General features: G+C 46.7%; 1 protein-coding gene across 2 annotated transcripts in view; it reads left to right on the top strand.

Moving 5' to 3' along the window:
• gabrg3 (gamma-aminobutyric acid type A receptor subunit gamma3) overlaps positions 1-12,137 on the top strand; it is a 54,657-nt gene that overhangs the window by 35,097 nt on the left and 7,423 nt on the right. For both annotated transcript variants that reach the window (XM_084676338.1, XM_084676340.1), the window contains exons 4-5: positions 1,051-1,271; positions 5,111-5,193. In XM_084676338.1, the coding sequence (XP_084532464.1) occupies positions 1,051-1,271; positions 5,111-5,193 (304 nt within the window). The remainder of the gene's footprint in view (positions 1-1,050; positions 1,272-5,110; positions 5,194-12,137) is intronic.

Below are 12,137 nucleotides of genomic sequence, written 5' to 3'. Positions count from 1 at the left end.
CCGAACTCTGTCCCATTCAGAGCTGGATGAAAGCCGCCGTAATGAACCCTTGAGTTGGTGTGAGAGAAGCCCAGCGCTGGGTCGCTGGGTCTGTGAACCATGGGGGGTCCCTGGCTAACCCAGAAACAGCGAGCCTGGACCATGGAGGGTTGTGGTGGTTTTAGACTGCCGGTGGATCCTCAGACTCCCGTGGAGAAGACCTGATTCAGATCAGATTCTCCAGTTTACCAACAGTCCTGAGAGTGAAACAGCATGTGCGTTAGCGGTAGGGGGGGGGGACGTTGTGAAGACAGTGTGTGTGTGGTAGCAGTGTGTGTACGCTGAAGACTGTGTGTGATACAGTTTGCAGGGTGTAGGTGGTGGAGGGGTATGCTTGATTTATTCCCAGGTACGGCACACTCTGCTCAGCCTCCATCTGGTGCCAAACAGCCTGTCTCCTCCTATTACTGCTACCTCACTCTCCCAGTGCTGCAGTGAGCAAACCAGCTTGGAAAGTTCCTGAAGGACTGTTCACCTGTGACCAGCAGACGTGAGGGTGTGGCGGAGAGATGGACTCAAGGGGGGGAAGTGGGGGAGTAGGGTGGTGAGGGAGAGGGAACGAGAGGTGGAGAGGACGGATGAGGAGAGTTGGAGGATGGAGGGGGGGGGGGTGTGATGAGAGGATGGAAGGGTGGGGGAGGGGTGGGAGGGAGAGGAGAACAGGGTGATGAGGGAAATGAAGATGAAGGGAAGGTAAAGAGAGTTGGGGGAGAGGGAGAGAGGTTTGGACCTTAGGGCAGAGGTGGGCTACCTGATCAATCTGACGCCCCAGTGTTGTGATACTGAGGGATGTCATTTGGTCCCTATGTAGTCTATCCTTCAGAGGCTCAGAGATTACTCTCACAGGACAGGAAATCAATACCTCTGCCAATAGGCGAAGCTGTCTTTTCCTCTAGGCTGTTCTCTTCTTATCTACAGGGCAGTGTATGTACTCTGCGGGGGAGAGGGGCATATGTTGAACTGTCTCTGAACATGCTCCAGCTTGATAATGTATTATTTGCTTTCTTTCAGGAGTACCAAATCGACATCATCTTTGCTCAGACGTGGACAGATAGCCGTCTCAGATACAACAGCACGATGAAGATATTGACTTTGAACAGCAATATGGTCGGGCTCATTTGGTTGCCGGACACCATCTTCAGGAACTCCAAGAACGCTGACTCTCATTGGATAACGACACCCAATCAGCTGCTGAGAATATGGAACGATGGGAAAATACTGTACACACTAAGGTAGAAACCTCTCAGCTCTCTTCATGCTGTGGCAGTTTCACTGTTAGGAGCATCGCCTGAAACGCCACATAAAAGCTATTGTCGTCATGGGAAGCTATGCTAACATGATGGAGGATTTTGTCTTGGTTACCGAAAGGGATTTTTTATGTTTTTCCTTCATGTTAGTGCTGTTTCGTTGCGAGGTTTGGACAAGGCAATAGCACAAACACTGAGTAGAAATGTTGTTGTTGTCAGGAAGGAGCCGCGAGACACAGCGAGTGGCCCGACTCCTCAGCAAAGGGGCCCGCCCAAACGGGAAAGAGCATTCGTAGTCAATTATGAACACATCAAATAAAAGCTTGACACATTTTCATTATATCGATCTTTTGCTACCAAATTGGAAGGGGTCCTCAAAGATATGCTGATATTCACATACTTATTGACAACTTGAATATTATGTTCAACTTGATGTGTCTGTACTCGTATGTCGCAAGTATACTTTAAGCCAATCCTTTTTCCCGCTTGGGCCTGCCCCTCTGTCATCTGATGATTTAGTCTGTCCCTCAGAAAGCCCTAACTCCCGTGTCCACATGCACATGTTCTGCCTTCGCTCTCCAGCCAATAGCCGCTGGTCTGTTCCCATAAACCAGAGATCCGCTCCCATTCGTCCCTGTGTGAGACCACACCGGGCCTGCTGTGACATCCATACCTGATGGCGTGGTTAGCTCTGGTCCAGATTGGGTGTGGCTGCTTGTAGTGAGATCAATCTAACACCAGCCAGGCGGCCAAGCTGCCTCTTGCTCGTAGTCTGGTTGTCCTGAGCTAAACAACAGCACATGATCCTTTTTCCACCATGGAGTTTGGTGAGATTTGAATTGTTGGTTATGGTTGACTACAGTATTGTATTATGGGGTGTGCAAACACATTGAGATTGGATTACCATGCTAGAGATGCCCTCGTCCTCCCTGTTTTGTAGATTCATGATTGATGTCTCCTAAATCAACAGTGGGCCATATGGATCACTTCATCTTCACCCTCGATTTGTTTTTCTGTGTTGAATCGGTGACAGCCTTATTAGTAAGTGGACTGGTGCTATAACTTCAAGATTGATTTTTAACGGCAGTGTAATAGATTGTTATTGTTTTTGGCAGGATATCATATTCTTTTTTAGAGCAATGTTTTTTTTCATGGAAGGAATATATGAGGAGATTCATAGTGAAATGTTCTGCGCAGATTCTCATGGAAGCCAGGAGAGAGAAAAGAAATGTGGCAGCACAGATAGAAAATCTGATATGATCATCTCCGACTTGTGGATATTTTTGCAGGGTGTTCAGTATAGGGGTTGAGATAAGGCAAGTCAACTATCTGTCATGGGGTGTCAACACAACTCCTTCCAGTCTGGAGAATAGCATGCTTCACAAACGACAACAGAGACAGCAGCATATTCAAATTAAACAAGCTAAACTCCATCGATTTGCTTTTACAGGAGTCTTATTCATGAATTCCCTAAACAGTTGGAGTCTGACTGGTTCTGGTATGCCCGCGCGCAGGATTTGCGCTGTCAGTTTCAACCCAGATACAGAGAGAAGCATTGCAATCTGATGACTCGGGTGTTCTCCATTGCTGAACGCCTCAACATGCCTCTGAGGTGGAGAGTCCTTATGAAAACGCCCCTCTGTCTGAAAGAGTCATGCACACACTTCACTGGAACCTCTCCAACAAAAGGGGGGGGTGTTTAAAAAAAAGAAATCTGAAGCGTTAGTTTAGTCAAACGATATTGGATATAAGCAGTGTTTTTGGGTGAGGGCCCAGATTGAGATGTGATGTATTAACCACAGAAGACTGTCTGTGTTTGGGCGAAGGTGCATCACATAGCCAGACGGAGGTCAGACATGAGGCAACTTGACAGAAATCAGATATGTGTCCACTGTCTGGATCCTGGTTCCTGGTCCCTCGGTGGAACGGCGTAAAGTAAACAGTTTGACAACATGAAATATCTTCTGGAGGGAGAGGCAGAGAGTGGGGGGGGAGCACTGCATGGGAAAGTAATGTGTTTCTGGATTAATGTGTTTCTATGAATTAATCTCTGTGAGCGGGTTGATGCCAAGCCATTTTGCGGTGGCCTATTTAGCTGCTTCGCCGGCTCAGCCTTGGCTCCCTGGCAGAGCTGGAACCACTGCCTGCCTGCTTCGACCAGGAGATGGGGTGGAGGGGGGGGATGGTGTGGAGGGTCGAGCGGAGGGAGATGTGAGTGGAGGTGGAGTTGGGGAGGGAGATGTGGGTGGAGGGGGGTGGTGTGGAGGTATGGGGCCAAGGAGGTGGTTTTGGAGGTGGAAGTGTGTGTGTGTGTGGGGGGGGGGGGGAGGGTGGTGGCTATACAGCTGAATAGAGACTTTATCATGCTGTCTCAAACTCCCCATGAAGCATCGCACTGGCCACAGCAGAAGCAGTGCCATCGCTGCGGAGTCAAATCTCCGGGTAAGTCGAATCATGAACAAAGGCCGGCGACATTCTGCCTTGTGGATACCCATTAAGTGTCGACATGCATGCAAAGCCCAGGCCTCAGAGACGAGACGCCCGCAGATGACAGAGAGAGGGAGGGATGGAGGGGCCACCAGAAAATGTCACTCTCCATATTAATTGTGTTCGTTTGCGTCCGTCGGTGAGGCTGAGGTAAACGAACTTGGCCTTTCGAGGTAGCTGAGACGGCTCTACGCGTGCGCGGTGGAAGGCACAGTGGCCACAGTCCGGTTCAGTGTGTGGAAAACAAGGTTAACGAGATCTAGAATATGATCTAATCCAGCCCTCCTCCGCCTCCAGATTAGTCTCCTTCCGTCTCTGGGTTAGGTCTCTCTCTATGTACGAGGTGCTGAATAATAGCACAGCCAGCAGACTTGACTGGAGTGGAGCACAGCTTTATGCTGAAAAGCTATTGTAAAGTCATCATGTTAAGGAATGAATCAAGTTTCTTCTCCAGCAGGGGGCAGCATCATGACTGACAGACAGTTTATCTTGGTGTGACAGGATGAAGAGGCACTGAAATATTTTGATCGAAATCTGCAATTGCTCATCACACACACACACAATAAATAAGCGCTTGCTGCTTGCACACACGTGGTCAAAACTCACAAACACACACATTTTGTGAGGATAAATCAGTATTGTTGAAGTGTGTGGCATTAGGAGTGTGACCTAAACCCTTGCCTCGTTCTAGAAAACATGGGGGAGTTCTGTGTTTATTTTTGCCGGACCTTTCTCTCTGCTCCTACCAGCTCCACCTGCACGGAAATGACTCACCATGGTCGTAGCTTATGGCGTTCTCGAGCTCGCTCTCCAGGGTGACGAATTAGCATCATGCCCCAAGGACTACTACTTCAACAAACTGTTTTTTTGTGTCACCTTATTAATTCACAGTTAACATCTTCTGCTGAGGAATTCAGTCCTCCAATTAAGTTGTCTGGAATGCGCTGTTGACATGAAACGTAACAGCCTCTCGGTCTCCTTCATTGCTCACTACACCTGGTAGGCTGGTTGCTGTCGGCTTCACAAGCACCCTTGATGTCTGGGAGGTGCTGACGATTAACGTGGGCCACGAGACAAATAGCTGCACAACCACTTATTATTCAAAAAAGTATTGTTCCAGAATAAGTAGTGTCTTAGGCACTTGTGTCCTTCAATATCATATCCCGAGACGGGTTATTGCTTCGTACCGTACCGGGCGAGCTGTTCTTTCATGCAAAAAGTTTGTCAAAGTCAGGAACTAATATTTTTGCTGTGTCACGTTTTGTATTGGGTCGCTTGTTTCTGACGGGGCAGAGTGATCAGAGAAAGGGGGCTGACGTGTCTGTCTCCTTTCACAGGCTCACCATCAACGCAGAGTGCCAGCTGCAGCTGCACAACTTCCCCATGGACGAGCACTCCTGCCCGCTCATCTTCTCCAGCTGTGAGTACACCCCGTCCTGAGGCCCTCGCCCCAGCACGGGCTTCAGAAACCAGCCGTAGAGCCACAACCAACCATGTGTATGTTCATGGATGTGTACGAAGTTGATTGTGACTATATACTGTACATTCAGTACTGTGCAAAAGTCTTTTTTGTAAGTAAAAAAAAAAAAAAGTTGCTTTTTTGGTCCTCTGCACTTTCCTGTCAGGTTTCAGATTTGTGTGTCGATATTTCGCTTTTTGCTTTATTTAGTTTCTTAAAGGCATTTTTTCTTGATTGTTTTTACTTGTGCCTGAGACTTATCTCAGTACTATATTGAGACTGATACTGATACTACTACTCCATATGTGTTTTGAATATTTAGGATAACAATATATTTGTAATTGTTATGGGTACATTATGTAATTTTTGTGTATAGAGTGGTAAGCAGTTTGTGAACAGAAACTGTGAGAGGTCAGTGATCTTTTTCTTCAACGCCGTTTCCAAGAGAAAGCACTTCAACTGGAACGTTTGAAAAAGGAACACTGCGTAATTTAAAGGTTTTTAGCTAGAGCTTTTCACATTGCGAGATTCATGCTGGAGATGGACAAAGGTTTCCAAGGACTGTAGCTTCCCAGTATGTAACGACTCACAAAACTGTCCCCTTCAAAGTACATTAAAATGGCAAACCTTTTCAATAACGAAAGTATTCCTTATTATATGTTTTTTGTAGACTTTTTTAAAAAAGCTTTCCAGACCTTCAAGTTAGCGGAATGTGGAAGATGTAGGAATTGTGCTCATTGGTTTTCCAAGGACTACCCAATAGAAATCGTCTAACTGCTTCTTCAGTGATTCAAAAATAATTACCCAGGAGCCTCACTTCTATTTGATAAGAGAGATGGACATGGGACTTTTATGTATATAGAACATGTGACAAATCAGCGTATGATATTCTAAGCCCTTATTGAGAGAAGTCTAAAAAAATAAACAGTATACACAAGAGTCATTGTTTTGCATGTTTGCATAGAACTCGTGTAATTCCTGGCCCCTGCAGCACAGTGGTTGTTTTATGGCACACAGTTCATTATCCTATAGGCTTCACGACAGGCAAGTACATAACAAGCATGAGCACCATAGCTTCTTGGCCTCTAATGAGGATCCCCAGCCTTCTGGCCACTATCAACCCTTCCTGGTCTCTAGTCCCCTAATGGGCCTCCCCAACCTCCTGGCCTGTAATGAGCCTCCCTGGTCTCCAGTCCCCTAACGAGGCTCCCCAGCCTTCTGGCCTCTAATGAGGCTCCCCAGCCTCCTGGCCTCTAATGAGCCTCCCCAGCCTCCTGGCCTCTAATGAGCCTCCCCAGCCTTCTGGCCTCTAATGAGCCTCCCCAGCCTTCTGGCCTCTAATGAGCCTCCCCAGCCTCCTGGCCTCTAATGAGCCTCCCCAGCCTTCTGGCCTCTAATGAGCCTCCCCAGCCTCCTGGCCTCTAATGAGCCTCCCCAGCCTCCTGGCCTCTAATGAGCCTCCCCAGCCTTCTGGCCTCTAATGAGCCTCCCCAGCCTTCTGGCCTCTAATGAGCCTCCCCAGCCTCCTGGCCTCTAATGAGCCTCCCCAGCCTTCTGGCCTCTAATGAGCCTCCCCAGCCTCCTGGCCTCTAATGAGCCTCCCCAGCCTTCTGGCCTCTAAAGAGTCTCCCCAGCCTCCTGGCCACCACCAACCCTCCCTGGCCTCCAGTCCCCTAATGAGCCTCGCCAGCCTCCTGGCCTCGAAAGAGGCTCCACAGCTTCATGGTTAGGCCAGCAGGTGTAGCGAGGGCAGCATTAAAACAAGCTTAACTGGGGATCCATTCCCAGGCATTGTCAGCATAGATTCAGCCAGGCAGCCATGACAGCGTAAACAATGGAAACACAACATCCAAATGAGTGACCAGATGAAAACAAAGGAGGGCATGGACAGCTTCTCCGGCTGGACACGGATCAGTTTCCTCACCGAGCTTCCTACCTCTTCCTCTGGCGGTTTGAGGAAGGTGCGAATGGGCATTTTCTCGTGTCTTGTTTTCAAAGTAGATCTGATCAGATGGATCTTACCGGCAGAGAACGGATGCCCTTGTTGGAATAAAGATTTGGCATTGGCTGTGAGAACGTCCACTTCCGATATGTGTAACCCTAAAGTACATGCTGTAACTCATACTGTAGTTTGTCCATTGATTTCTAATTGGCAGCTCCCCTGGATCTCAAAGCAGGACTTAATTGTACTGCATTTAGAGCAGGCATCTTTCCAGAGGTCCACACTTTAGGGCTTTAAACATCAGAATTCCCCACACAGGCAGCAGACAAGTTCAGTTGTAGTGAGGCATAGTCAGACCTGCCATCGGGCCAACCCTGCACTGTGCTATGACATGAATGAACAAATGGACAGTCAAATGTGTTTTCTCACAGCCGCGACTTGCCTGGAGGCTCTGCTCTGCATGCTGGTGTTTAATCTAAACTGAGCTAAATGGCCATACTCTCAACCCCCACCCCTTCACTCTCAACCCCCACCCCTTCACTCTCAACCCTCACCCCCCCCTCACTCTCACTCCCCCTAAATCAGCTACACCTGCTGGTTTAAATAAGAGGCCAACCTATCCCATACCCTACTTGCAGAGAGAGAGGGTGAGGGAGGGGGAGAGAGAGAAAGAGGGAGAGACAGAGGGAGAGTGACAGTGAGACAGGGAGGGATATGGAAAGAGAGGGAGGGATACAGGGAGAGGGAGTCAGGAAGAAATAGAGAGCAGGAGAGAGTGAGAGAGGGAGAGATAGATAAAGATAGTATTAGGGATTGAGGGAGGAATAGAGAAAGAAAGAAGTATGGAGGGATTGATGGAGGAATAGAGAGAGAGAGAGAGAGAGAGTCTACTTACTAGCCAGAAATGGAAAGACAGTAAAATCCGGGCTCAGGCTTTTGTCAGACGCCTGCTCCACTCCCTGATGCTTAAAACGCTTCCTACAAGGCACTGCTTGAAAGCCACGCTTGAAACCCACAGTACACTTTCATTCTGTCTCTCTCACACACTTACACACATTTGTCTCTCTCCCACAGACAAACTCTCTGACCTCTCTCTCTAACTCGCACTCACACCACACAGACGCACACAAAATACCGTCATAAATAGTCAAACATACAGTACGTTGTGTTTTCTCTCTCCTTCCTGTCCTCAGAGTGGAGATAGAGGCCAAGGTGTCACCACAAACATACATGAATGCAGCATTTCCATCTTAAAGAGGAGTAAGCGCTGCAGGCTGTATACCCTGGCGGCGCCAGGCAACGAGCCTCTCTCGCCGCGTGTCCTGATTGGGGCAAAACTGTTTTCTTCTGAGGGAAGTGGCGCCCCGGTCAGTGAGTCAGACACCTCCCTGACACCCCCTCAGAGGGCTGTTCTGACCCCACTCAGCGGAGCTCTCTCAGCAGGAAGGACACTAACATGTCCATCAAAAGCCCTTTTTCTCCCTGTCCCAGGTCTGTCAGAAGGGGCGTTGAATTATGCACTCGTTTTCACCTTTCCACACTAACAATCTGCTCCAGTTTTCAGATCACGGGTAATTACCCCATAAATGTTATGTCGTTGAGAGGGCCATTTGTTTTCTCTAGCTCAGGATGTTGTCGTTTTGCTCTCACCTGTGAGTTATGGTTGAAAAACATGATAAAGTACTTCATCTTGTAGTAAAGGTTATGCTGTTGTCGTTTGAGCTGGCAACTGTGATGTTATTACGGCTGGATGGTGTTTTCCAAAACAGAATGATTTATGGATGTAAAGACAGTCACCCTTTCATGTGACAAGGAACACATGGGACTTGTCTTTGTATAGGAAAGTCATTTTGTCAGCTTCTACGTTATGGATGTGGATACATTATGACAAGGAGATGAATTAGGCCAGTAAGGTCACTCAACATGTCATGTTATCGCTTGGTATTTTCCAGGCATGTGCGTTATTCCACCTTTCAAAGGCTATGTCGTTTGTCTGAGTAATCGACATTTTTCAAAACCAGAGGATTTGAACCTTTGACCTCTTGACATGCAAGCACGAGCTCTAACCTCTAAGCTATACCCAGCCACAGATGACTTATAGGAGGTTAGAAGGGGGACATCATTCCCTCCAGACTGACTAACATGGGTTTGTCAAGATTCCATCCCTGTGTTCCACAACGATGTTCTCTCCGCGGCGACTGAAGGGAAGTGTGTTGTTTCATCACATTGTTTGACAGTCATTCATGTTCAAAGAAAAGGAAACAATTTGATGTTTTTCATTTCCTAGCGCTTCTACGATGAGAGACAGGAGCCGGTTATTCCTTTCAGTGCCCCGATCTGTCTTTTCACCCAGCTTTATCATCAGAAACACACAGACTATTTTTGCGTAGCTGTAAGTAAGAAAATTCAGAAATGAGCTTAGCCATTCCATGACTGCCCCTGTGAAATAGTTCCCAGGTGTTGGCTACTGCTGTGATTGCTCATTTAAATTTGATTGGACGTTATCCCAGAACTCATTATGAATCTTTGGCGCCCATCGTGTTGCTGCCGCTGCAAAAAAGAAAATGAAAAAAGGTGTCATTTAAGTGCCAGAATGCATTCTGGGATATTATTCTCTGCAAGATTACTGATCAGCCCAATGAAAAGCTCCTAAAAGGAATGCATACAAAGTGCAATGGATGATTTTGTCTTCTCTGGCATCTCCACAATAAATGGAGCAACAGGTAGCCAGGATAAACTTGCACGGTCCATAGTTTACACTGCATGAGGAATTTGTGAAGACTGTTTGTTGGAGTGATTACAAAGAGGGGTGTTCATAATTTCAATGGTCCTGTCATTGATCTCATGCAGTCTGTGCTGTGTTTCTTCATGTGTGAGGATAGACTCAGGAGGACTTCATATCCCCCTCTCTACACTCCAAAGACATCCCCTTTGTTCCATTCCAGGAACGTGGCCATGGGAATAGGAACTTTTAATTAACCAATTAGACTAGTCAGATATAATTAATTACAAGTATTTGAATGAGGTTTAATACAAATTAGCTTTGCCGCTTTGCAGTGTTATTACTGGCTACTAAGTGTTTGGCCAGCTTGGTTTGGCCTGTGTCCAATAGATAATTTGTTTGTGGTACGTGATTTGCATATTGCCTACATAAGGCAGATTTTTGCCTTTGAAAAGTCTTCTGCAGAATGCTCCCAACTTTGGTGCAGGCAGTGTGTTCCTTATGTTCCTGCAGAGGATTGAAAATGACCCTGCATGTGAAAAGATAACAGATGTTTTTCTGCTTCTGCTCTGGTGTTCTCAGTGTGGATTCAAGACTCCGGTTACCCCAAATAATAAGCAACACTAACATCTGAATACTGGAATCAAGACACAACTGTCTTCATTTGAGCTTCTATTTAATATACTGCCCTCATTACATGGACGGAAGAAGGTGATTTAGTATTCCTCTGTAATGTACAAATCTGCAACAGGAAATTGCCTACTTCTCATAAAATCTACTTTGGTTTGCAGAAACTGTGCGTAAGTGATTTTCCTCTGTGTCTGCAGCTGTGTCACTCAGGATTACTCTAGACCTTTAATTTGATGTTGTTTAGCCACACAGAAGACACTTCCAATTGGAATTGACATTATTTAAACAATTTTAATGGTCCTGAAACATACAAAGGAGACGCCTTGTTCCAGTCCTATTGTTTGCATTTACATTTCAAAACGGTTTGTTTATGAAACGCACAAAGTGAAATGCAAGGTGAAAGTCTGAAAGTCTGACCTCTGTGCTAACCTGTTTCCCACTGGCCACTCATCACATCCCTTTGTGTCAACCACAAGCTAACCTGACCCTCGATTGACCTAGATTTAGCACTTCCTCATGCCGATCAATGCTTGTTTTCCCCGGTTCTTCATCTGTCAGGCGGGAGGTCAGGGTGAGCGTTACTCCTCACACCGGCACGCTTGCAGCGTCGGTCTGGGAGGCACAGTGGCGTTAAATGGAGGATCACCGCTGTTGTCTATTAGCTTCTCCCGATCGGTAACAGCGGCCTCACTTGTGCTGAGAAACGATCTAAATTCCAAAGTGATTGTTCCGCAATGAGACCGAGCGTTCAGTTTGAGAGTTTGGTGTGCGTGGCTGTGAGGGCTTTAATCAACCAGGAGCTCTCAGACTCCCACTGAGCGCCCCGCGTGAACTAAACCCCCCGATCCTGCAGCCATCCATCAGAACCCCATGCCCTCTCTCACGATAGCCTGGTTCCCATGGAGATGTGTCCACTTTTCTGATCGAGTCAAATTTGCTTACCTTTTAAGCCATCATGCTTCAGGCTTTGAGGATAATCAGCGCAGATGTAGTTAGAAATGAAGAAATGGGAGAGAGCAAAGATGGAAGAGAGTAACGGCAGATGGGGAGATGGGGAGAATACTAATGGATTATGGAGAAAAATAAAGAAAATGTAGGCTAACCCTGAACAGACAATCATTTTTGCAATCATTTGTTTCTTTTTACATCTGGGGTAGTCTATTTTATGACCAGTCAATGGCATCGATTGTGTTTTTTGTGTCATCTTTGAGTTAGGCCTATGTCACAGTTACAGTGGAACAGTTCTGTCAACAACAAGTGACTTTACTAGGTTTTAAAACATGTTTTATTTTTTCCGTTTGGATGGGAGATCAAAAAATTACAAAAATGAATCATTGCTCTGTGCACTTTACAAAAGGAGCCTTTTTTAATTTATCAAATGTTCACCTTCTCTCAGACCCTATAATTAGAACCATGCCACAGAAAGTGTTGCAATGCAAAAATTGAAGCCTACATCTAACAGATCACCTTATTTCGATGAAATATCATCAAGGGAAATGTTCTTACTGTAGACAGGACCCAGTGGCGAGTCATATAGAGGAAGTTCTCACACATCCTCTCCTCTGATCCATGCTGTTAGTGAGACTAGAAGTACTGCGGGCCTCCCTTGTT

This window comes from Hypomesus nipponensis, chromosome 16 (genome assembly GCF_054491055.1).
Source record: "Hypomesus nipponensis isolate SF chromosome 16, ASM5449105v1, whole genome shotgun sequence".
Taxonomy (NCBI): Eukaryota; Metazoa; Chordata; class Actinopteri; order Osmeriformes; family Osmeridae; genus Hypomesus; species Hypomesus nipponensis.
This window is presented reverse-complemented; position numbering and strand designations above follow the sequence as displayed.